The sequence below is a fragment of the Lycium barbarum genome, chromosome 6 (assembly GCF_019175385.1).
Source record: "Lycium barbarum isolate Lr01 chromosome 6, ASM1917538v2, whole genome shotgun sequence".
NCBI classification, from domain to species: Eukaryota; Viridiplantae; Streptophyta; class Magnoliopsida; order Solanales; family Solanaceae; genus Lycium; species Lycium barbarum.
The window spans coordinates 136,626,754-136,648,635 of record NC_083342.1 but is presented as its reverse complement, the minus strand read 5'-3'; the positions used below and the strand labels follow the sequence as shown (position 1 = coordinate 136,648,635).

Sequence of the window (21,882 nt, the reverse complement as noted above, 5' to 3'; positions counted from 1 at the left end):
TGATGTATTCAATCTTTAGATCCTTACCATTGAACTTATTATACTTTTAACATTATGGATTTATAAACTATTTTTTGTAAAAATTTTAGTAATTTTTCACATATATTCCTATGTTCCATGTAAAAAAGATTAGGTTCAATATGAATGCAATACTTATATTCTTTATCCACCCCTGATTGCTACAAAGGTAGATGCAGCCTTGTAGCACTTAGGTTCATCTGAACTCACTACTTTCGATGCAAAATAAATTTATGTAAAAAATTCACTAAACTTGCAACATATAGTAAGTTTGAATCCAAAAGTTTATCAATATAACAGGTTCAATGCTGAGAACATTAAAGCTGATTGAACCACAAAGTTTAAAACCTGGATCCGACTCTAGATTATTGCTATTATGTATAACTTAAATTCATGTAAAGATTTTTTTTAAAAAAAATTTCGTTCTTTTTTAGCTTTATAAAGTTACCTTTGGCGTAATTCACTACTTCCTTCCCGCACGAACAATTTTCTCATCAATCTTTAAGGAAAATCTATGATCGAGTATTCAAAAGCCATAATTTGTAGTCTAAGGAACACAAACTGGGAAATATTCTCCGTCACATTAGTAATTATGAACAAAACTTATTCACCAAACAAAGTAATTTAAGTAATCTTTATATAGACGTTAATTAAAGTGAAAATGAATACACAAAATTTGATTACGGTTAGTAACAGTAACAATTTGTTAGATTTACTTTTTATTGAGCAAGCACATCCTTTGTTTCAAACTTAATTAATAGAAAGACCTACCAATTTTGGGATTTTAATTTTAGACAAGCTTATAAGCAAAATTTAGACCTAGTTGGGTCCCAGCAGCAGCGTTTAGACAACGGGGAGTATACGGAATAAAAACAAGTGGAAAATGCATGGTTGGGTCAGTTTTACAACTAAAATACAGCATGAAAAAACTTTCTTTTACGGCTCTTTTTAGTGTCTTTATAGTATTACTCATTCATACTTAAGCCAACCTGGCATACACCACACCAAGATTAATGGCACTTCTAAACCATAAGTCACGGATGCGTGTTTTTCATTCCGCTACTACTAATTAACTAAACCATACTTTACGATGCTTCTATTCTTCTTCCTAATTCCCACTTCCATCTATATATATAAATCTTCATTTCTCAATTTCCTATATGCATTTTGCAAAGTATTCATATTAAGTCCCTATATATTAGTATTGGTGTTTATCACTTCGTACGTATAATTTCGATATACTATATATTAGTTGGTTTTAAAAATATTGACGAGAATGAGGTTGCTACTACCGGAAAATGGAAGAAAGTGGTGTCGCATTGTGCTAATGCTTGCGTTGTACATGACAGTTTATGAAGTAGTTGCTGAGGATCCTTATAGATACTTCGACTGGAGAATCAGCTATGGCGATATATATCCTCTTGGCATCCGCCAACAGGTATTTTTTAGTTCAGTATTTCTCTATTTCATTTTATATAATGATATTTGATTGAGTACAAATTTAAGAAAGAAGTGGCTTTTGGCACATACCGAACTAAAGTTCACTTAGAAATTATGATTTTAAACATGTCATTATGCGACTATAATAACATGTCACTAGAGGAAATTATTACGTTTGGTTTTGTCTTTGTTGCTTGTTATTGACTACATGATGGATGGTGATCAACAGGGGATTCTGATAAATGGGCAATTCCCAGGTCCTGATATTTACAGTGTTACCAATGACAACCTTATCATCAACGTCCATAATGACTTGCCTGAACCATTTCTTCTCACCTGGTATGTCCTTCACTTCTTTTTATTTTATATGCACTAGCCTTGTTTGTTATGGCCTGTTAAAATATATTGATAGTATAAATATTTGTTATATATAGATTAGGTCTATAAATTTAACACCCCCTTTTGTTCTCTTTTGCATGCATTTACTAAACTGACATAACGTTTCTTTAGCACATTCTAACAAAGTGTATATCACCTTGTAAAGTCTGTAGTTCCATTTTTTTGGAACTCTTATCTTTATTACATATAATGGTTAAAATGCCTAGTGATCACGACTTAATTCCACCATGAGTAGCTAATAAATGAAGCATACAAATCAATCATTCAATTTAAGTTAGTTGTTAGAAGTATAGTCCAGGACGAAACGCCAATAGCATATATAAATGAAGAAATAAAAGAGAACCACTTTCTGATCTGTTCATATGTACGTACCATCACGAGTATTCTACTATACATTTCTTCCTTTTTGATTGGATTCATAAGAAAATTTTAAGTTTTCAAGATATATCATTTGGGTCTTTGATCTAATGGTATCAGCAAAACAAATGAAAAACATTCTTTATGAGTTACGTTGAAAAGATAGAACAGTAGTATATTAATTTCAGAAATAAAACAAAGACATACCATCAATTTTTTCCTTTTTTAAGCAAGAGATATTATTAAGTATTAGCTTGACCATATTTGTATTTGACTTTTTTAAGATAATGAAGGTCATCAAAAGCCGGCAATAAGCATTAACTAGCGGCATCTAGTTTCTACTCTAGAACTAAATTAAATTTTAGTCGACTTAATTAGTTTGTTAGGCACCAATGTACGTAATAACCAATTTGGCCAAAATTTCATTTTGCTGTTTATTTTGTAAAGTGTATTTTTTTTTTTTTTTGTCAGGAGTGTTCTTCGAAAAAATACTTTATTTTGGATAGTAGTAGTTTGTGTTTGGCTAATCTTTAAAAACCTCTTTTGTATTAGAGCAACAATATGAGGAGAAACTACTTTTTTCAGCTTCTTGAAAACAATTTCTATTACTACTTGAACAAAGCCACGTATTTCTTCCAAAAACAAACTCGGTCAAACACATCAGCTTTCTAAAATAAATACTTTTAACTTTCCATAAGCTTGATGAAACAGACTATAACAAAATTCTAAAATATGTTGTAGGAAAATATGTCAAAATGAACCAAATTAAGATTCATGAATTAACTAATTGCCTTTGGCAGTAAGAATAACACTGTAATATGTTAACACAATGTTAACATTGTGTAATTAATTTAAAATGCAGGAATGGACTCCAACAAAGGAAAAATTCATTTGAAGACGGTGTGTATGGAACAACATGTCCCATCCCCCCAGGAAAAAACTTCACATACACAATGCAGGTTAAAGATCAAATAGGAAGTTTCTTCTATTTTCCGTCACTGCAATTCCATAAAGCTGCTGGTGCATTTGGAGGAATTAGGATTCTCAGTAGGCCAAGAATTCCAGTTCCTTTTCCTGAACCTGCTGGAGATTTCACCGTTCTTATTGGAGATTGGTACAAAACTGATCACAAGGTAATTAATCCAACACAATTTCATTTCACCTTCCGAGTGCATTTGGTATGACAAGTTATTATTCATGAAAAATATTTAATGTTCGCCTGGTGAGTGGAAATATTTTTCAAAAAAGAATTATATTAAAGATTAATAATAATATTTCCAAATCGAAGAGTGTCTTGATGAAATTTTTTAGTAATGGAGATTGATAATAATATTTAGGTGTGTGTCAAGTGAGTAATATGAGGTTAGAAATTAATAAAGTTGCAAGTAAAATAACTTCTAGGAAGAAAAAAGGCAAGGAAGATAACTTCCGCCCTGAGTTGGGAAGTCATTTCCCCTTCTTTCATAAAAAGTATTTTAGTATTTTCCTGAAAAACCATTTTTTGATATTCAAACACCAAAAAATGACTTTATCGTTGAAAATATTTTATTGAAAAATGACTATCCAACTAAAAGCACCCTTAATCTTAGCATATTTCCTTAATAAGGAAAGGGACTAAATTTAATTTGCCTTGACGATATTCGAATTGCTGATTTTGGATACATTTCCAGGTATTAAAAACGATTTTAGATCGTGGAAAGAGGCTCAAATTCCCCGATGGCATTCAGATCAATGGCCTTGGTCGTGATGGTGCAAAATTCACTGTTGAACCAGGTATGCAAGAAACAAAATGGACCGCTCCTTCTTCAAGAACCATTTTTTAACTTTCACATGTAGAGTAATAGGGCGGGAGCTTCGGCAGAACTCAATAGCTTTTGTCCAAACCCTGTATATGTATTAAAAACAGCCACATAGTATGTATAATAATATATCCGGAATCCAATAAGTTGTTTTTTCTAGAATTCAGAACCATAAACCCAAAATCTTAAGTTTTATCTACGAGAGTAATGAGCTGAAATGGGTGATAATTTTCCAGGGAAAACATACAGGTTAAGAATATCCAATGTGGGACTTCAAAATTCACTGAACTTCAGAATTCAGGGACACAAAATGAAGTTAGTTGAAGTTGAGGGAACTCACACAATTCAAACTACATTGTCTTCTCTTGATGTACATGTTGGCCAGTCCTACTCAGTGTTGGTCACTGCAGATCAGCCTGCTCAAGACTACTACATAGCTGTTTCTAGTCGCTTCACCACTCAAATTCTCAATTCTACAGCCATTCTTCACTACAGCAACTCAAAAAAACCGGCTTCTCGACCGCTCCCTCTAGGGCCGGCGGAAAACATTTCTTGGTCCCTAAATCAGGCTCGTTCTATCAGGTATGACACTTTTCTTGAAATTTTGTTGAAGTGTCTCACCATCTCGTCTAAAAGCTTTTAAATTGTTACAGAGAACACACGTTCACTTACTTAGGCCCTCTTTGGCCATGAGAATTATAATAATTTTCACTTTATTTCAAAATCAATATTTGGTTATAAAATTTCCAAATCCAACCTGAAGTTGGATTCCAAATTTGGAAAAGTGCTTCAAACCTGTTCCCATCTTCATATATTCCAAATAAAATGCTCTCTTCTCTCCTTTGCAAAAAGTACAACCAAACACTACTCCATCACTAACTCCAACTTCATAAATTCCAAAAAATAAAGTAAAAAATAGTTGGAATCTTAGGCCAAACGCCTACTTAATTACGTCGTCTCAAATGCCCCTTATGTGTTGACCTGATTTTTTTCATTTGTCGCTCACTTCAGCACATTGCTAAATTCTTGAATTATAAGTACAATATGAAACAGAATCTTTCTATGATTTCCAGGACTAATCTTACAGCCAGTGGGCCAAGACCAAACCCTCAAGGCTCCTACCATTATGGTCAGATCAATGTCACTAGAACAATAAGACTAGCCAATCATGCTGGCTTAGTTGATAGAAAACAGAGATATGCAGTCAATGGGGTATCCTTCATCCCTGCTGATACGCCACTTAAGCTAGCAGACTACTACAATATCAACGGAGTATTCAAAGTCGGAAGCATCCCGGATCGGCCTGCAGGTCGAAAAATACACCTTGACACAGCAGTTATGGGAGCAGACTACAGAGCATTTGTGGAAATTGTTTTTGAGAACAGAGAGAACATTATGCAAAGTTGGCATCTTGATGGTTACTCTTTCTTCGTCGTCGGGTAATTACACCTCAACATCTCATTCTATCCACAAAAATCACATGCATTTAATTACTGAAGGAAAATAATTTATTTATGATATATGAAACTCTGAATGATCTCAGCAATTCTCCTCTACTTCTTTATACTATATGAAAACAGGTAAAAGCACCCCTGTTTATAATAGTGCAAAACCTAGTTTAGCTAGGAACTAGAAAACCTATTCCTATAGTATTATTCTGACTAAAAATGATATTTAGACATGAATTAAACAAATTCTAAATCCTAAACAAATTTGGTTTCCTGCTCCAACTTTGAATTATTCCTCCAACAGTTACTAAAGAGTCAACTACTGTAATTTTCACAGAATGGATGAAGGTAGATGGAGTCCTGCAAGTAAAAAACAGTACAACCTTATTGATGCAGTTTCACGCTGCACCACACAGGTTAGAATCAAATAATGAACTCATAAACTATTTAATATTACAGTTTTCCATTTTGCTAACTTTTGTATAAGAAGTCCAAAATGTGATGCCATGTGAATTTTGGAATTGGCTTTGACAGGTTTATCCTAGATCATGGACTGCAATATATGTGCCCCTGGATAATGTAGGAATGTGGAACCTGAGGACACAATTCTGGGCAAGACAGTACCTTGGCCAACAATTATATTTGCGAGTTTATACACCAGTTCAATCATTCCGCGATGAATATCCTATTCCAAAGAATGCTTTGCACTGTGGCAGGGCAAAGGGTAGAGCCATAAGAGCATCATAGATCTTTTAAAGGCTAAAGGCACTTGTAAACTGAAGACCAAGAAGAAACACTTACTAATACTCCTATTCCAAAGAGGAAAAAAAGAAGAAGAGAAAAGATGACCCCTTGTCATCTTTTTATTGCTGCTAATCATTTACCACTTCCAATTATTTTACTAATCCAACCCCATTCATTCCCACTGTAATTCATACTATTATTTATTATTAGGCATGTACTTAGTTGTATTGTATTCTATGCTAATTATGTATAACATGTGGTTTAAAGTTCCCCAATTACTAATAACAAGTTTCAGAAAGTTTACACATTCTATTTTCCTTGTTAAGAAGCCAAGATTAGCCCATTCCAGGGGCAGGGTCACTGTCACAAATATCAAAATAGTAACCATTTCCAATGTAGAATGGAAGTAAGGTCCAATAATAAAGAACAACTATATAAGACATTTTTCACTTGCTTTCATCGTAGATTCGTAGTAACGAGAATTTTTCTATTCTCTTGCATAAAGCAATAAGAGAAGTTTCCCCAAGACAAATAATAATAATAATAATAAGACTAATAATCTAAGTTGATAAATTCGCATGCAAAAATGGTATTTTAACTGTTTCATCAGAATAAGAATAATTAATTAACAGTGTGATTATCACCACAAGTAATGCAGGTAACGGACACAATATTGAAAATAAATACACCAGCTACTGCACAGTCCGCCCAATCTTGTGCTTAGCTGGTAAAGTGTCTTCTTCTGCTTTGGAAATTAAATACATAATTTTCTTAATCTCAATTGAATAGCCTATAAATTACCTGCTCTCCCCCTGGAAAATATTGCATCGGTATGTATAACTAAAACATACGAGAATATAGCTAAAGAGGACGTTACACTAAAACAAACTCATTCTCGTCATGGAAAAGATGTGTCCTTTCTCTCTTCTTATTCTTCTGGCTCTATGGATATTTGGCCCCAATTTAGTCAATGGAGATGCACAGCAGCCAGCCTCACCGCCTATTTTCATACTAGGGGATTCAACAGCAGATGTTGGAACTAATTCTTACATCCCTCACTGCAATGCAACAGCCAACTTTCCTCACAATGGCATTGATTTTGTCAACTCAAGGCCAACTGGAAGGTTCAGTAATGGCCTCAACAGTGCTGATCATCTTGGTTAGTGATATTGAAGTTTTAGCATTAGGTCTAAGGAACATAACAAAAAAAAAAAATTGAGCAGGCATTCCTGCTTAGCCTACATACATGCCATATATAAATCATTTCACTATCTTTTTGATTTTCATTTTTGATACGGTGGTGTTCGAGCTAGCTTGCACACACCTCGACTATTTAATTAGGTACCTGCTACCTCCTGCTAGGCATAGGTATCAAGTAACTGTTGCCTCTTAACTAAGGTTTAGGAAAATATGAAAAATGTTTGGGCGTGCGAACAAAGTACCACATTGGTAGCTGAAAAGAAAAATGAGCTACTTATAAGGTGTTGGATGCTCATGAAGCCTTTTGGCGAAAACCGTGCCGCTTGGCCCAAAGTGGACAATATCACATCATGTTAAGAGTATCTTTAGGTCATTTTAGCCCAACAACTGGTATCAGAGCCAATGGTTTGGCGGGACGAGTATGAAGATGGTTGAGTGTGGCGTGGGGCCCGGCTTAGTGCCTTTGCCCTTCTATGGGCCGGTTTATGACCTTTACCCGTAGCTTTGAAGACGCATACACAACCTTTGAGCTTCGGTGACCATAAATACACTGACGATGTCGGTAGCACACAGATATGTTGAATCTCTGACCCGACAATTATGGTAATGAGCCATGTGGAACTTTGTTCGAGGGGAGATTGTTTGGGTGTGCGAACAAAGTACCATATTGGTAGCTGAAAAGAAAACGGAGCTACCTATAAGGTGTTGAATATTCTTAATGATGTGAGGCCTTTTGGGGAAAACCCTGCGGGCTTGGCCCAAAGCAATATCACATTATGAGCCCGTTTGGATTGGCTTATAAGTTAGCTTATAAGCTGTTTTCAGCTTTTTTGAGTGTTTGGCTGGCCAGCTTAAAGTCACTTTATGCTTAAAATAAGCTCAAAAAAATAATTGGACCCATTTGACTTAGTTTATCTAAAGCAGCTTATAAGCTGAAAACAGCTTATAAGCCAAAAAAAATAAGTTGGACTACCCCAACTTATTTTTTTCAGCTTATAAGCTGCAAACAGCTTTAAGCTGTAAGCCAATCCAAACGGGCTCTATGTTAAAGAGTATCTTTGGGCCGTTTTAGCCCAACAACGTTCCTGAAAATAAGACCTAAGTTGGTAATATATATAGTGGGCTTTAGGGAAAAGTGGGCTAGGGTCCAAAAGATCCACATAGGAAGGGAAAAAGCCCAATAAACTAAAAAAAAAAATCACCTAGTGTTTTTGGTCTCTAATGGTATTTGAACACTGGTCTCGCATGGTTTTCACTCATTTAGTTTTTTATCAAGAAAAATATACTAGATAATATATATTCACTCATTTCATTGACCGTTAGGTCGCAAACATTTCAGTATTACATGTACAATGCTAATGTAGTGTCTCGCACTTTCTAATTGCAGCAAGGCTTTTCGGGTACAATAGTAGCCCGCCCCCTTTTCTATATCTCCATAGCCTGAAATACGGTCTTCAATTGGGTATATATCGAGGTGTAAACTTCGCCTCAGGAGGTTCTGGTCTCCTTGATGACACTGGTTTAAAGCTGGTGAGCCTTTTCAATACTATTATTCAGATTCCTGAATAATATGCACAATAATCGTCACTCACAAAAGACTGAAGGAGTACAGAAAAACTTTTGATCACTCCAATGTCTAAATATGTATTTGTACCTATCTCTCTCCAAACAGAATGTCCTGAACTTGCCGCAGCAGATCAATCAATTTGTCACTGTACGCGAAAATCTGATTACTGCACTTGGTCATGAAACAACGAAAGCATTGCTTGCCAAATCTTTGTTCTGCATTACTACCGGAAGCAATGACATCTTTGTTTATTTCAAGACCAGAAGTACAATGCCTAAAGAAGAGTTTATCAACCTTCTCATGGAAGCATATGAGAACCACATAAAGGTTGGTCCTGTATTAAAAAAAACTTCCTTCAACTTGCGTAAGTAGAATCCCAAACACGGTATTTGTTATAAGCTAACGCCAGGTTTGTATATAATAGACTTTGTACAGCCTCGGAGCACAGAAGTTTGGCATCATAAGTGTACCACCAGTAGGTTGTTGTCCAGCGAACAGACTGCTGAACGCGACAAGGTGTTTCGAGCCTATGAATGATTTTGCCAGATATTTCCATTTAGCTATTGACAAGCTAATGTGCAAGCTAAGCTCAGAGCTACAAGGGATGAAGTATGCTCTTGGGGACTCATACAAAATGACCATGGACGTTATAGATAATCCACGTCCCTTCAGTAAGCACTTCTTTGGACAAATTACTCTGTTCTAAAGATTAGAAGTTCTACAACTAAGAAAGAATTTATGAGCATACTACATTTAACACTATATATGCTAAAGTTTTATCTAGAGCATATTCATAAAATCCCGTTTTTCATGTGAACTAATAATATTCAATTTTCATTTCTCTTTACTACCATGTGATCATGATAGAACTAAACGTGAGAATGATGTTTTCCTTGTGTTTCAGACTTCAAAAATGTGGGCAGTGCCTGCTGTGGACATGGAACACTAAACGCTGAAGGAATTTGTAACGCAACAGCTAATCTCTGTTCAGATCGCAAACAGTACATATTCTGGGACATGTTCCACCCAACACACGCTGCTGCACGGTTGGCAGCTAACACACTTTACGGTGGTCCAACACTCTATGTTTCTCCAATCAACTTTGCTCAGCTGGCTGCAGAAAATTAGTGTCATTGAACCTATTGAATGAATGTCACAGATTGTTACTTTATCCTCTCAGTCTCTCCATTATACTTTCAATAACTTCTATCAGTGGTTCCTCTGCCTTCGGGGGTTTGGAAAAAAATTCATTATGTGTGAAGTAATTTGTAGACATTCCATGCATCTCAATATTAGTTGAGAGGACTGAGGCAATGTCTCTCTTGTTCCTTAATGTTTCATAAAATTGAAGAAATAAAAATCATCACCTTCAGGCGAGCTCATATAACCCTCCTCACTCTGCCAGAGTAACCAAAAAGGAGAAAAACAAATCAACACAATCTCTTCAATTGGATCAGCAATAGAGAAAAGAAAAAAAATGTAAGGGGCACATGATATTCATCTAATGAATTAGCAAAGAAGAAAATCAAATTCTAGGTCAAAAAAAAATGCTGGCAATGTCGTTCAAGGTAAAATCTTCAACATATTTCTGAGGCGAAAGACAAAATGGAGCTTACACTTCAGGAATAGTGTTCGACACTTAATGACATTTCTATTTGATACTCTAATATCACTTTGATATAGAACTACAATCTCCTACCGAAATGGTTCGTGTTTTCCCTTTTCGTCCTTTTGTTTAGTGACTGGGTTGAGAGAGAGTGGTAGCATTGGTGAACAAAAAAAAACCAGTAATATAGTTCCAATATATTACGGAAAACTCAAGCATATGTGATTAGCTATCCTCTACGAACATGCCTTCATCAGAATCTGATCCGTAATATCTGCACAAGCTAGTTTCATCTTCTGAACCAATTCCATCAAGAAGCTCCTCTCTCTTTCTCTGCAGCTCTAACCAGCGCCCTGGCTCCTCAAACAAACGCAGGATCTGCAAACCAGCAAATACTAAATCTTCCGTCTATTTCATCACCGTTCACATTATTTATCGATAATAGCAATAATATTAGTTTCCATCATCATGACTCACAAGTTTATGTCAGCATATCCCTGCTAGTTTATGCCACTTTTGTATGTTGAATTTTATCCAAATGAAAGCAAATTTAAGTATGTACTTTTGTTTTTTATTGGTGTAGAATGAAATTTGTAAATGAGGACGAAACTTCCTCAGATCTTAGAATCCCTGCCAGGATAGAAGGGAACGTTCTTGTTTTGCATTTTGCTGTAAATATTGGAGCAAGTTCTTAGAGCTAAATATAATCGATAAGACGTTGCTTTATTGATCAAAAAAATTAGAAGAAAAATCCAAAAATATTTGCAGTTAATCATGATTGAAAATTCATCAAAACAAGTAACTATGAAAAAGATTCTCTTATAATTGGTTAACAGGCTGTTGAGATGACGTTAACATAAAGGAAAATGTTCCAAAGAAAGAATAGGACAAAGAAAAGGATTTACTGTTTTCATTGTTGGCCTCCTTGAAGATGAATGCAAGAGGCATAGCCGTGCTGCAAACATCATCATTTTCATCTCATCATTGTTGTAGTTCTTATTTAAGTTGGGATCAACAAGACGGTCACTACGACCACAACTGAGCAGAGACCTCGCCTGCAATTCACATTATCTATAGTCAAATCATTGAAGAAACATTGCTTATATTTTGCAGCAAGCATACATGCTTCATGTTATTACCCACAGCACTAAGCTTTCATGATGGGCTTCCAGGTCTTTCTCGATGGCCCGTTTTCCTGTGATCAATTCCAGCAGGACCACCCCAAAAGAGTATACGTCTATCTTCTCATCAACTTTGCCATACATGATGTACTCAGGTGCAAGGTATCCAAATGTCCCAACAACGTGAATTGGTTTCACAAAAGCTGAATCTTGCTGAGCTTGTTGGTGTACCACTGCTGCTCCAAAATCTGATAGCTAGATTTCAGTTTCAAAAATCATCAAGTGTAACAAAAGCAGATGTAGAAATTTTATCTAGAGGATACAGTATATCAGAATTGAGCATCTAGGCATTGGACGCGCATAAAAAGTTTTTGAAGTCACCTAAAAACACTCCCCCACCCCCCAACCCCCCTTCCCATTTTATATGACCCTCTTTCCTTTTTAGTTGATCCAAAAAAAAATTACATCTTCCCATATTTAGTAACAATTTAACTTCAAACTTCCCATTTTACCCTTCATGAAATGATTTATAGCCACAGAAATTTATATGGATTATATTAGACCACAAGTTTCAGAAGTTTTCGGTTTTTTCTTAAACTCCAAGCCCAATCAAACACCTTCACATAAATTGGGACGGAGGAGTAATAGGTTCAGAATTCACCAGGTACTGTATACAAACACCATGGTTCTGTCATTTTCTTTTAATCTTTAAGGGTAAAAACTTTAAATATGCTTAAGAGGCTTATCATAGGTATAGAGGGGAAAACCAAAAAACAAGGAATTAGATAACCTTTACATCTCTTAGACTAGTCAGCAAGCATCTTCCTATAGCTTAGTTTCACAATGGCAATCAGTGAAACACCTACAGGCTTATGAATATGAGACGCCATCCAATTCTAATGTAAGAAAGCGAGCTAATAAGAGACTTACTTGTGGGTGGAAATCATCAGATAAGAGAATGTTTGATGATTTCACATCTCTGTGAATGATAGGAGGGGCTTGCGAATGGAGGTATTCCAATCCTCTTGCCACTCCTATAGCAACTTGCATCCTCGTGTTCCAATTAAGCTGCTTTAGCCTTTGCTTCAAACTGTCCTTCAGTAGATTATACACGATTGCTCGCATATCCTTACTGTAACAGTATCCGACTAGCTGCATTATGTTCTCGTGCTTCAGATTACTCAATATTTCAACTTCCCGGAAAAGATCATCTTCAGAATATTGTGTCTCCTTAAGGACCTTCACTGCTGCAAGCTGCCCATTCTCGAAATTGGCTCGATAGACTCGACTATGTCCACCCTCTCCAGTCAAAAGATTGGGACTGAAGTTGTCTGTTGCACATTTAAGTTCGTCCAATGTGAAGCGTCTGGCACAATCCATTACTTCTAAGCAAGCTAATCTCTGAAACAGATTCTTAGCTGCAGCATTATCGAGCTTCAAATTCTTCTTGATCCTAGGAAAAGTTGCATTTCTGCTCGGCTGTGATGATGTTGTTGTTGAGGAACAAGGCATTGACAAAGATTTTTGAATCTGACACTTATTTCCTGATTGGGTAGAGCACTCAGTTGATTGAAAAACTTTAATTGGAGTGCCTTCTTGGGAAGTCCCCGGCCTCTGGAGTAGGACTTTTCCTCCATTATCCATTACTAGAAGGAAGCAAGTAGGAGGCAATTCTTTCAGCATGTTGCCAGAAATCTGATCATTCGGCCTGAACATCAAAAGCAAAAATGAAACAAATAGAAGGAGAAGAAGCGGTCCAACAACAACAACAACATACTCAGTGTAATAGTGTAATTCCACTAGTGGGGTCTGGAGAGGATGGTGTGTACGCAGACCTTACCCCTACGTTGTGAAGGTAGAGAGGTCATCTCTGAAAGACCCTCCACTCAAGTAAAGCATAAGAAAGCAAGTTTGAAAAGGGGAATACAGTAGCGAAGAAATGAACAGTATCAACAGCAAATAGTATGCCAACTGAAGCAAAGGAAACAACAGGTAATTATAAAATCAAAGAATAAGGTAGAGGGGAGTAAAGATACTAGTAAAAGGAACTATGTGTACCAGAAGCTGCTGCATCCGACCGCAAGCATTGTGGCAAAGTTTATACGTACTTGATTACTCAACTCAGTTACATACGACTCTCCTACGCAAACCTTGATTTGAAAATCTACCTGAAAGAAAAATATTTGTACACTACAGAATTAGAAATATAGCAAAATAGTTGGTGGGCATGAGAAATATAGAAAGTGTAAAATGACCTGCTTGGATTTGCAGAGATCCTCATGGATGTGAAACGTATTCGGATCAAGCGTATCATTTGGTTCTTGTACATGAACAGCCAGTACATAGTCTCGGGGCATTACAACTAAATTGAGCAAACGAAGCAGCATTTCTCTACTGCTGTTATCAGATTTGAGACCAAAGACAATTGTTCGCTTCTTGGCCTTAGCTATTCCCCTGCATCTCAGGAGTGAGGAAATTCCTCCTTTGGCACTTGAACTACCAAACATTGTTCAGTCGAACACCCTTCAACAGAAAATTATACTGTGTATATATAAGTCAAATGTTACTATTCCTGCATATATAAATCTTGAAAGTATCCTTGAACACCCTTATAGAAATTTCTGACTTCACCACTGAACGTCACCATGCCATTGCTAATTGCATGGAGCATAGGTATATATATGAAAAATTACTAAGAATCCAAACACATTGAAAATATAAGAATTGAACTCATCAAGTTTGAATTTTGAATCGTTGTCAGGGTTCATATGGAGGTGGTTTTATGTTTTAAATTACCTACCAAAATCAAAGAGCCATGACGTAAACAACATAAATTCTGGCGGGTGATGCGATCTGTGGACCTTCACCATAAATTTCAGTAGCTCGTTGTTTGGTATCAGCAATTACTATAAGGTTGATCGGTACCATACTACCATTAAACCAGAATTAGACAAAATCTAACTCGCTCGTAGTGTGACACTTCAATTAGTTTAAAATGAACTTCCATTTTTATAACAAATGACATTTTCAATGCATTCGGTTGGTGCCATAGCAGCATACCTACTATAGTTCTACGTTACCAAATAAATAATTGTTAGATAGTTTGTAATATATAGAGGTTAATGAACAGACACATATGTTCGTGAAAGGCACGAGTATTATGAAAAGTTCTCTCTCAAATTCTATAAATATAAGACCACACTTGAAGTTGCACACAGAAAAATCTGTAACTATAAACAATGGCTTTGTTGTATCCCGAAGAAAATTGTTTGTATTGTCCACAATTTGTATACGGGGAATATCTCTTTAAGGAAAGTCGATTCATTCACATTGACGCCTCAAAGTCATTTTTCTTCGATTATTTTTACCTATTTTTCTAACAATATTAATATCTGTTTGCATCCATTGATGTGACCCAACAGTCAATGAATTGAGTGAAAACTATAGAAACCGAAGTCAAATTCCAATATAGACAAAAAAAAATGCAAGATGATTTTCTCCCATTTGCCTTAATTTTGATAGGCACAGTTACTCAATGCTTGTATTGGTGAAAGGCAATTAGCACATGGTGAAATGATCAAGATGCGCCTAAGCTGGCCGAGACACTGCCACTATTAAACAAAAGTTAAATATCCATATCGTTCTCACTGATTTAAACTATAAATAGTTCGCTCTCGGAGGAAACTCAGAAAGAAAGATTCTAAGTAGTTTGATATTGTCGCTCTCGGAATGCAACACTACTAAGGATTAAGTGATGTAGTCCTTTCGTCATTAAAAGAGGTAAAGAGACAAAAGCTTCTTATAATTGCTCAAACACGTGAAAGATATTCTGCAGGGCACTTGCCATTTCGGACACGACGCAATAAAAGCGAGTTTAATGGGCACCAGAAGTTGGTTATTTATCAAAAGCATATAAATGCACCTGGTCCGGTGAATAACCAACTTCATTGCGTGCAAAAGCTCCATTCTGACTGACAACTGACAACGGCTCAACTTCAATGTCCCTTTATTGTACTTAAATACCTACTCATGTGATACCCAACAGAACATAGCAGCTCTTCGTACAATGAGTTTTTTTTTTTTCCCTAACACGCTATTCGATTATTTGTGCTCAACCTAACAAGCTTATGTACATCTTTGATCTTTGTTCTCAAGCATTAATTCCACAAACGAAGTACTTCTGCACAAAACAATAGTTTTTTACACCTGGCATATCAACATTTACACCCCTGACTTTGTTACAGATGTAGACACCTTAACCTCTAACCTAACCTTAGACTTTGTTACAGATGTAGACACCTTAACCTCTAACCTAACCTTGATTAGCTGTATAACATGATCTGTACTCACCACAACTTTTTGTCTCCCCAAATAGGCATTCAACAAATTTCGTGAAGTGTCCACGCCCACCAATTGAATAACAGCCAATTGACTAGAGTCGTGTCTACTGAGAACACAGAGATAAAGATATAGGAGATATGATCGAGAGTTGAAGGATTCCGGCTACTAAACAAGAAATTATCTGATGGCTCCACACATTTTCCCTTCATCAATTCGATTACATTCCTTCCTTTCACCCTTTCAGCTACTGAGAAGGTCAGAAAGTTATTGATTGGATCTTTCACGGTCAAATACCGAGGACTTATTTAAGTATGTTATTTACTGTTAAGCAAAGGACGAACATCATGAGTGCCATGGTGCAGAGATTAATTTAATAAAATACAGAGGGGTATAGTATCTAATTAGGAAGCATTACACTTCAACCAGAAGAAACACAGTATTAAGCACACCCCAAATGTTTGGCAGAAGACTGACAACACCAACCAGGTCACACTATATACCATCAATGTATCCCCAAAGCTGCAACGGTGTCCATAGGACTATTGCCAGCCACATCAGCACAAAGGGCAATGCACCTATTATTTATCTGCAATCTGCACAAAATTAAGATCATAAGATCAGGCAACAATCCGCTATAAGCCCTGCAAAAAGTTAAAACTTTACAGTAACTCAATAGGAGGAGAAACTTAAGAACCCCAACCCCGTAAATTATCCAGCGCTGATAGAAATCGAATTGTGACCGCTGACACTTGATCCTTCATCATTCAGCAAAGCTCTTCAAATGTTTCTTACATGGAAATCTAAAGCTTTAAGAAGTCCATTTATTATATATCAACCTACATCCTATTTAATAATCAACGTTCCGGGAGAAGTAATCCAAATAATTGAGGGCTTTTAGCTTATTTTGTCCCATACTATTTCTAGGAACCTTAAAACAGAATATCACTAGAATTGTTTTCATAAAGGTAAAACTAGACTAGGGAAGAAAATGCAAGGCTTTTTGAGGAAAAAATAAATCGATAATTACAGTAAAAATTAAAGATGTAAATCCTTACTTTCTTTTTGGTGAAACATGGCTCCAATTAATGATGTCAAAGCAATTGTCGATTTTTTAGCACTAGCATACTGTTAATAGTAGTCGATAAAATCATCTGTCACTGATTAATACTTCCTCCTTTGTCTTAGTTTGAATGGGGCATAGAGTTTTAAGGAAGTGCGAAGACTTTTCAATCTTGTGGTCTTAAATTAAAGATGTATACGATGTACCAAAAATGCCTTTTAAATCTTGTAGTCTTAAATATGTCATGAGATAGACTGAAATTTAGGAGTTACTAAAAATAGAAAGTATAATTCAAACTGAAAAGGAAAGTAAGACACAAATTGAAATATAGTAAAAGGTAAAATATACAGGAGAGCAAAACCAAATATATATGTAGGAATTTTTAACTTTAAATTATTTTTCTTTAGTTTAGTATTTAAACGTCATAAAATGAAAGTGATACGTAAATACGTCACTATAAGACATGAAATCTAAGCAATACTCTGCACTAACAATAAGTTTTAAAGTGAATTCTCATCACGTAAAGATCTTTTAGTTATCGCTTTTCCGACCTATGATTGTTGGCTTTTATTCCTCTCCCTCGTAAAGGTAAACTTGATTTGCCCCATTCTTAGGGATAAGAAAGATTCACTGGAAAGGATGGAGCAAAATATTCATTAGCCGGAAGGAATTAGTCTCCACTAGCATCATTCGAAGAACGAACTAGAAAAGGGTTATTTTTTAGGTAGATTAGATGCATGTGGCCCGATTGGTAAAGCTCCACAAGCTTCTTGTATACTAAACTCTCTTCTCTTTAGGCTCCAAATTCTTTTTTGGGGAATGATCTTAGCTTTACTTAAACTACATCTAAAAGTAGAAACTACACTAAATCAAAAAAAATTAACAACAAAAACGAAGTAAAAGAAGTTGATAAACAAATGAGATGCTAATTACAAACGTACTCTAGTATGTGTGCTATATCACATAACCTCAATCTATCTCGTTTTTCTATTACATATTAATTTGTTCATAAATTGTTTTCAATTCTTAGTTGTTACATTGGTTATATTTTAGTTTAATATAAAATTGCACACACATTAAAATAATGATTCTTGTCCAAGACTAAATCCAGGCAAACGAAATCCAAACCACATCTTAATGATATGTAAGCGTCCAACCAGAAGCCAGTTGCACGCCCTCAAAATGATTTTTTATCTCAAAGATCCTAAAGCCAAGGAGACCAATCCAAAATGCAAAGAGAACCCTTGTCCAGTGTAATCATGTTTTCTCAAATGTGATTCAACGTTTCACTATCTGACTATCAATAAACTCCATGTATCCAGATGGAAGAGCAATAAAACTTTCAAGTAGCTTTGGAGCTAGGGATAGAATGAGAACACCCAGCAGCTGGAATAACAGATCCAACCATCACATTAACCAAAACCATAGAAATTGACAAAACACCAGCATAGGATTTAGAAAATGAAGTCAGATCATTTTAATAATCAGTTGCATAAGCCTAGAATTGTTAAATGTGAAATTGGTGAACATTATATGATACTATCTATTTCCAAATCTATTAAGTATGGAGATGTCGGCACAAGAAGGCGAACTGTCATTATATATCAATCTTTCGCTATACACTTTGCCTTCTACAAGAGAAACTGTGTCACTCGCCACCAAACAATCATTTCCATCTAAAAAACTCATTTTGAAACATTTAGTTTTAGTTATTTCACAGATCAAGTCCAAGATCAACATTCACAAGCTTGAAATGTGCAGAAACTTCAAGATAACGGCTCCATTTCCATCAGTCTGTAGTCAATAGCTCAGGTCATGTAATTGACTATGCTAACCTTGTTATGGTAATCATCCAAGGAGTCACAGGGATTATTCAATTCTTACCTATGCAACTTGTGTGCTTGGGACAAATGTCAGGAAACTAAGCATAAGAACCATTTAGAAAATGAAACCAAGGTGAAGATCATTTTCAAAGACAGTCCTAATTTAAGACCCTCTCTTATCCATTTCATACAAACTTCGTGAAGCTGAAGTACCTGGTTAAGAGGATTATCCGGAGATTTCTTCCACATCTTCCAAATCAAGTCTTTGTACTGAGTGTGTGTCAGACCCGGTTTCTCCTCCTTCAGATTACGAAGCTCAGCCTCCTCAAACGCCTACAAGTACCAGAATTAACACCCAAAATAAAGATCAACTGAATCTTAATATGCTAGTGTAAAGTCAGAAAGCAAAACACTGAAAACATTGCATACAACTATTGATATATGAATCAAATAATTGACTATCACTTAAAAGACCCAGCATAGGATCAAGTTAGACATGTAAACAGAACATTCAAATAAAGAGGTTCAAGTTCTCTTCTCGCAAATTGCGTTCAAGTTCTCTTCTCGCAGATTGCTCCAACGAAAATCGATCAATCAACCAAACAAGTTAACCTTGGTTATATGTATCTTCTATATCATTCTGCTCTATTCGGCCCTTCAATTCCAACAAAAATATATTTTATTCTTTCCTCTGGGTATTATGAATTGCAATCAGCGTTTTGCGCAAGCCAGCTTGTTTAGATGGTTGTTCCCCATTATATTGTATTGCGTTGTTAGTTTAAATACAATGTTTGTTTTGATTGTTACTTAAATTTTATTGTATCGTATTGTTAAATCCACCGTTATGTAACGACGAAAAGACTCATTTTACATAACGACCGATTTAGTGTGATTGCGTCGTTACCTTATTTTTCCCTCATTTTGTCTTTGCTTATTATCTAGTAATAATCATATTTTATCATCTACCAAATATTTTTATAAAAGCTCTATTCCTACCCTACTTTTCTTGTAGGGTTGTCCTTCAAATTATTGATGTCTTACCTTACGAAACAACGGAAAATGATACAAACTATCAAGATATGGTATTCATCAAAACAATACAACACAACACAATAAGATACGACAATACAGTACGATACAATATGTAACAGCCATCCAAACAAGGTATTAGAGTTATATCTAAAACAGCAAACAAAGATAGTGAGGAATACCTTAAAGGCGGCCCTGAGTCTCTTCTCAGGATGCCTATCCGGTGGCAAACTATCAGAAATAGCCAAGTGAGCAATGGCATCATCCACAGTACTAGCCTCTACAATTGAATCATCGCGGTTCCTATTGGTTACAAGCACCATTTTCTCATACTCCTCTTCCCCTGCCATACGGCTCTGCCTCCGCTTATCCTCCTCCGCCTTCTTCGCTAACGCTGCCTGTTCCGCCTCCTTTCTCTGCCTTAGTTCTGCCTCAGTCACCTTTGGTACCTGTTGGAGCAAAAATGCAATTTTAATATCAAAATAATAAAATGAATTTGCAAAAACTATAGCCAAACACAAGTCCAACTTAAAATTTATTGTATTTTGACGAAAGAATACCGGAATAGCGACACGATTGGCTTTCTTGTCCGGCTTCTTCAACGACTTCTCAAGCTCTTTCTCCTCCAGCTCAGCAAGGCGACGGGCCTCGGCTTTCTTGGCTGCGGCTTCTGCTTTCTTCTCGGCTTCTTCTTCACGTTTCTTGGCGGCGCGTGACTTGGCTCCTTCGGCTTCACGCCAATACTGATCTTCTTTTTCTCGAGATTCACGATCTTTGCGCTCGGATTCCATGGCGCCTTTGCGAGCCCTAGCCGTTTCGGCTTTACTATTCACTCCCATTTTCTTCGGCATCTTTCTTTCACCGATCAATCTCAGTGATTTCTGGAGAATTTGGAATTGTAATTGGCTCGTCGAAAGAGTTCTTCGTGCAGATGCTTGTACCAAAATTTATTTCTCCGTCACCGACTTGCAGATGCAATTGGGCCACCATATAAGGTGGGCTGAGCCCATACTTCATTGGATTTGTTTGTACCGTTTGCATCATATGACTACACGTATTCCGGTCATTTGCACTTTTGTCGCTATTTTGTGCTAGTTTTAAATTTTTGGCCTTCTTGACAAACAACTTTTTGCGGATATACGTTTATATTTTCATATCATAATATTCCACCAATTATGTTCGTGCCCTGACAAAAATTTTGCTAAACTTATGACCTACTAGGAATAAATTTGATTTTGAAGGGAAAAAATTAGAGACCAGCCTATTTGAAGGGTTAAACGTGCAATTAAATAGTATTATTTAATTTATTTCAAGTTTCCTGAAATATTTAATTTTTAGCTAGTATTGGCAAACTTCATGTATTCCTTCTCCTCCTCGTCTTCTTCTTCGCTTAATAGTGAAAAATCAAGCACTACATGGCATTTTTGTATTTCATGTCAAGACATCAACTCAGTATTGTAATGCATACGAAGAGATAAGTGGTTTCGTGGCTAGACCAATTGTCTTTAGTTTAACAAAAATTGAGATACAGGGAACTTGCAACAGAACAATTAAGACAACATTTAATTCAGATAAAATTGATATTGTGTCTATTTCACATAAGACAATGATGATGATCTTTGTATGCCTACCACATTTGCAACCACAAAGTAGTTTCATATCTTTATTCCTCATATTTAAGTTCCTTTACTAGATTGAGCTTTAAGGTATTCCAAATTTATATCTGGGCTAATGTCAATTTCAGACATTCAGAATCTGAAGTTAGACTCTGCAGAGCATAGATTTGAAATTTTAAGTTCGAAATTTTCAACTTCAATCCCACATGTCTCAAGTCAGACTATGAGGTGGCTAAATTTCAAATGTTTTGTAATTTTTTATTATGCCTTAAATAGCATTCCAAATGGCTTTTTAAGCACTTGCATCGATTTGT

At 35.9% G+C, this 21,882-nt stretch overlaps 4 protein-coding genes across 4 annotated transcripts; 2 read left to right on the top strand and 2 right to left on the bottom strand.

Moving 5' to 3' along the window:
• The first annotated feature begins 1,101 nt into the window (after positions 1-1,101).
• LOC132599371 (L-ascorbate oxidase homolog) lies at positions 1,102-6,517 on the top strand. Its single transcript, XM_060312708.1, has 8 exons — positions 1,102-1,456; positions 1,688-1,797; positions 3,077-3,347; positions 3,885-3,987; positions 4,250-4,595; positions 5,087-5,452; positions 5,799-5,877; positions 5,996-6,517. Exons 1-8 carry the CDS (start codon positions 1,295-1,297, stop codon positions 6,206-6,208), a joined length of 1,650 nt encoding a protein of 549 aa, XP_060168691.1. The 5' UTR covers positions 1,102-1,294; the 3' UTR covers positions 6,209-6,517.
• Positions 6,518-7,070: 553 nt separating this feature from the next.
• On the top strand, positions 7,071-10,299 carry LOC132599370 (GDSL esterase/lipase At5g55050-like). The gene is made up of 5 exons (XM_060312707.1): positions 7,071-7,364; positions 8,793-8,935; positions 9,078-9,299; positions 9,397-9,643; positions 9,877-10,299. Exons 1-5 carry the CDS (start codon positions 7,106-7,108, stop codon positions 10,098-10,100), a joined length of 1,095 nt encoding a protein of 364 aa, XP_060168690.1. The 5' UTR covers positions 7,071-7,105; the 3' UTR covers positions 10,101-10,299.
• Positions 10,300-10,511: 212 nt separating this feature from the next.
• Positions 10,512-14,781, bottom strand: LOC132599368 (probable serine/threonine-protein kinase PBL23). The gene is made up of 6 exons (XM_060312705.1): positions 13,955-14,781; positions 13,758-13,867; positions 12,630-13,407; positions 11,718-11,954; positions 11,484-11,633; positions 10,512-10,956 (listed from the first exon to the last, which is right to left on the bottom strand). The coding sequence occupies exons 1-6, from the start codon at positions 14,204-14,206 to the stop codon at positions 10,804-10,806; spliced, it is 1,680 nt and encodes a 559-aa protein (XP_060168688.1). The 5' UTR covers positions 14,207-14,781; the 3' UTR covers positions 10,512-10,803.
• A 1,425-nt stretch (positions 14,782-16,206) lies between these two features.
• Positions 16,207-20,894, bottom strand: LOC132599369 (uncharacterized). Its single transcript, XM_060312706.1, has 4 exons — positions 20,513-20,894; positions 20,135-20,401; positions 19,137-19,256; positions 16,207-16,633 (listed from the first exon to the last, which is right to left on the bottom strand). The coding sequence occupies exons 1-4, from the start codon at positions 20,801-20,803 to the stop codon at positions 16,619-16,621; spliced, it is 693 nt and encodes a 230-aa protein (XP_060168689.1). The 5' UTR covers positions 20,804-20,894; the 3' UTR covers positions 16,207-16,618.
• Between the last annotated feature and the right edge of the window lie 988 nt (positions 20,895-21,882).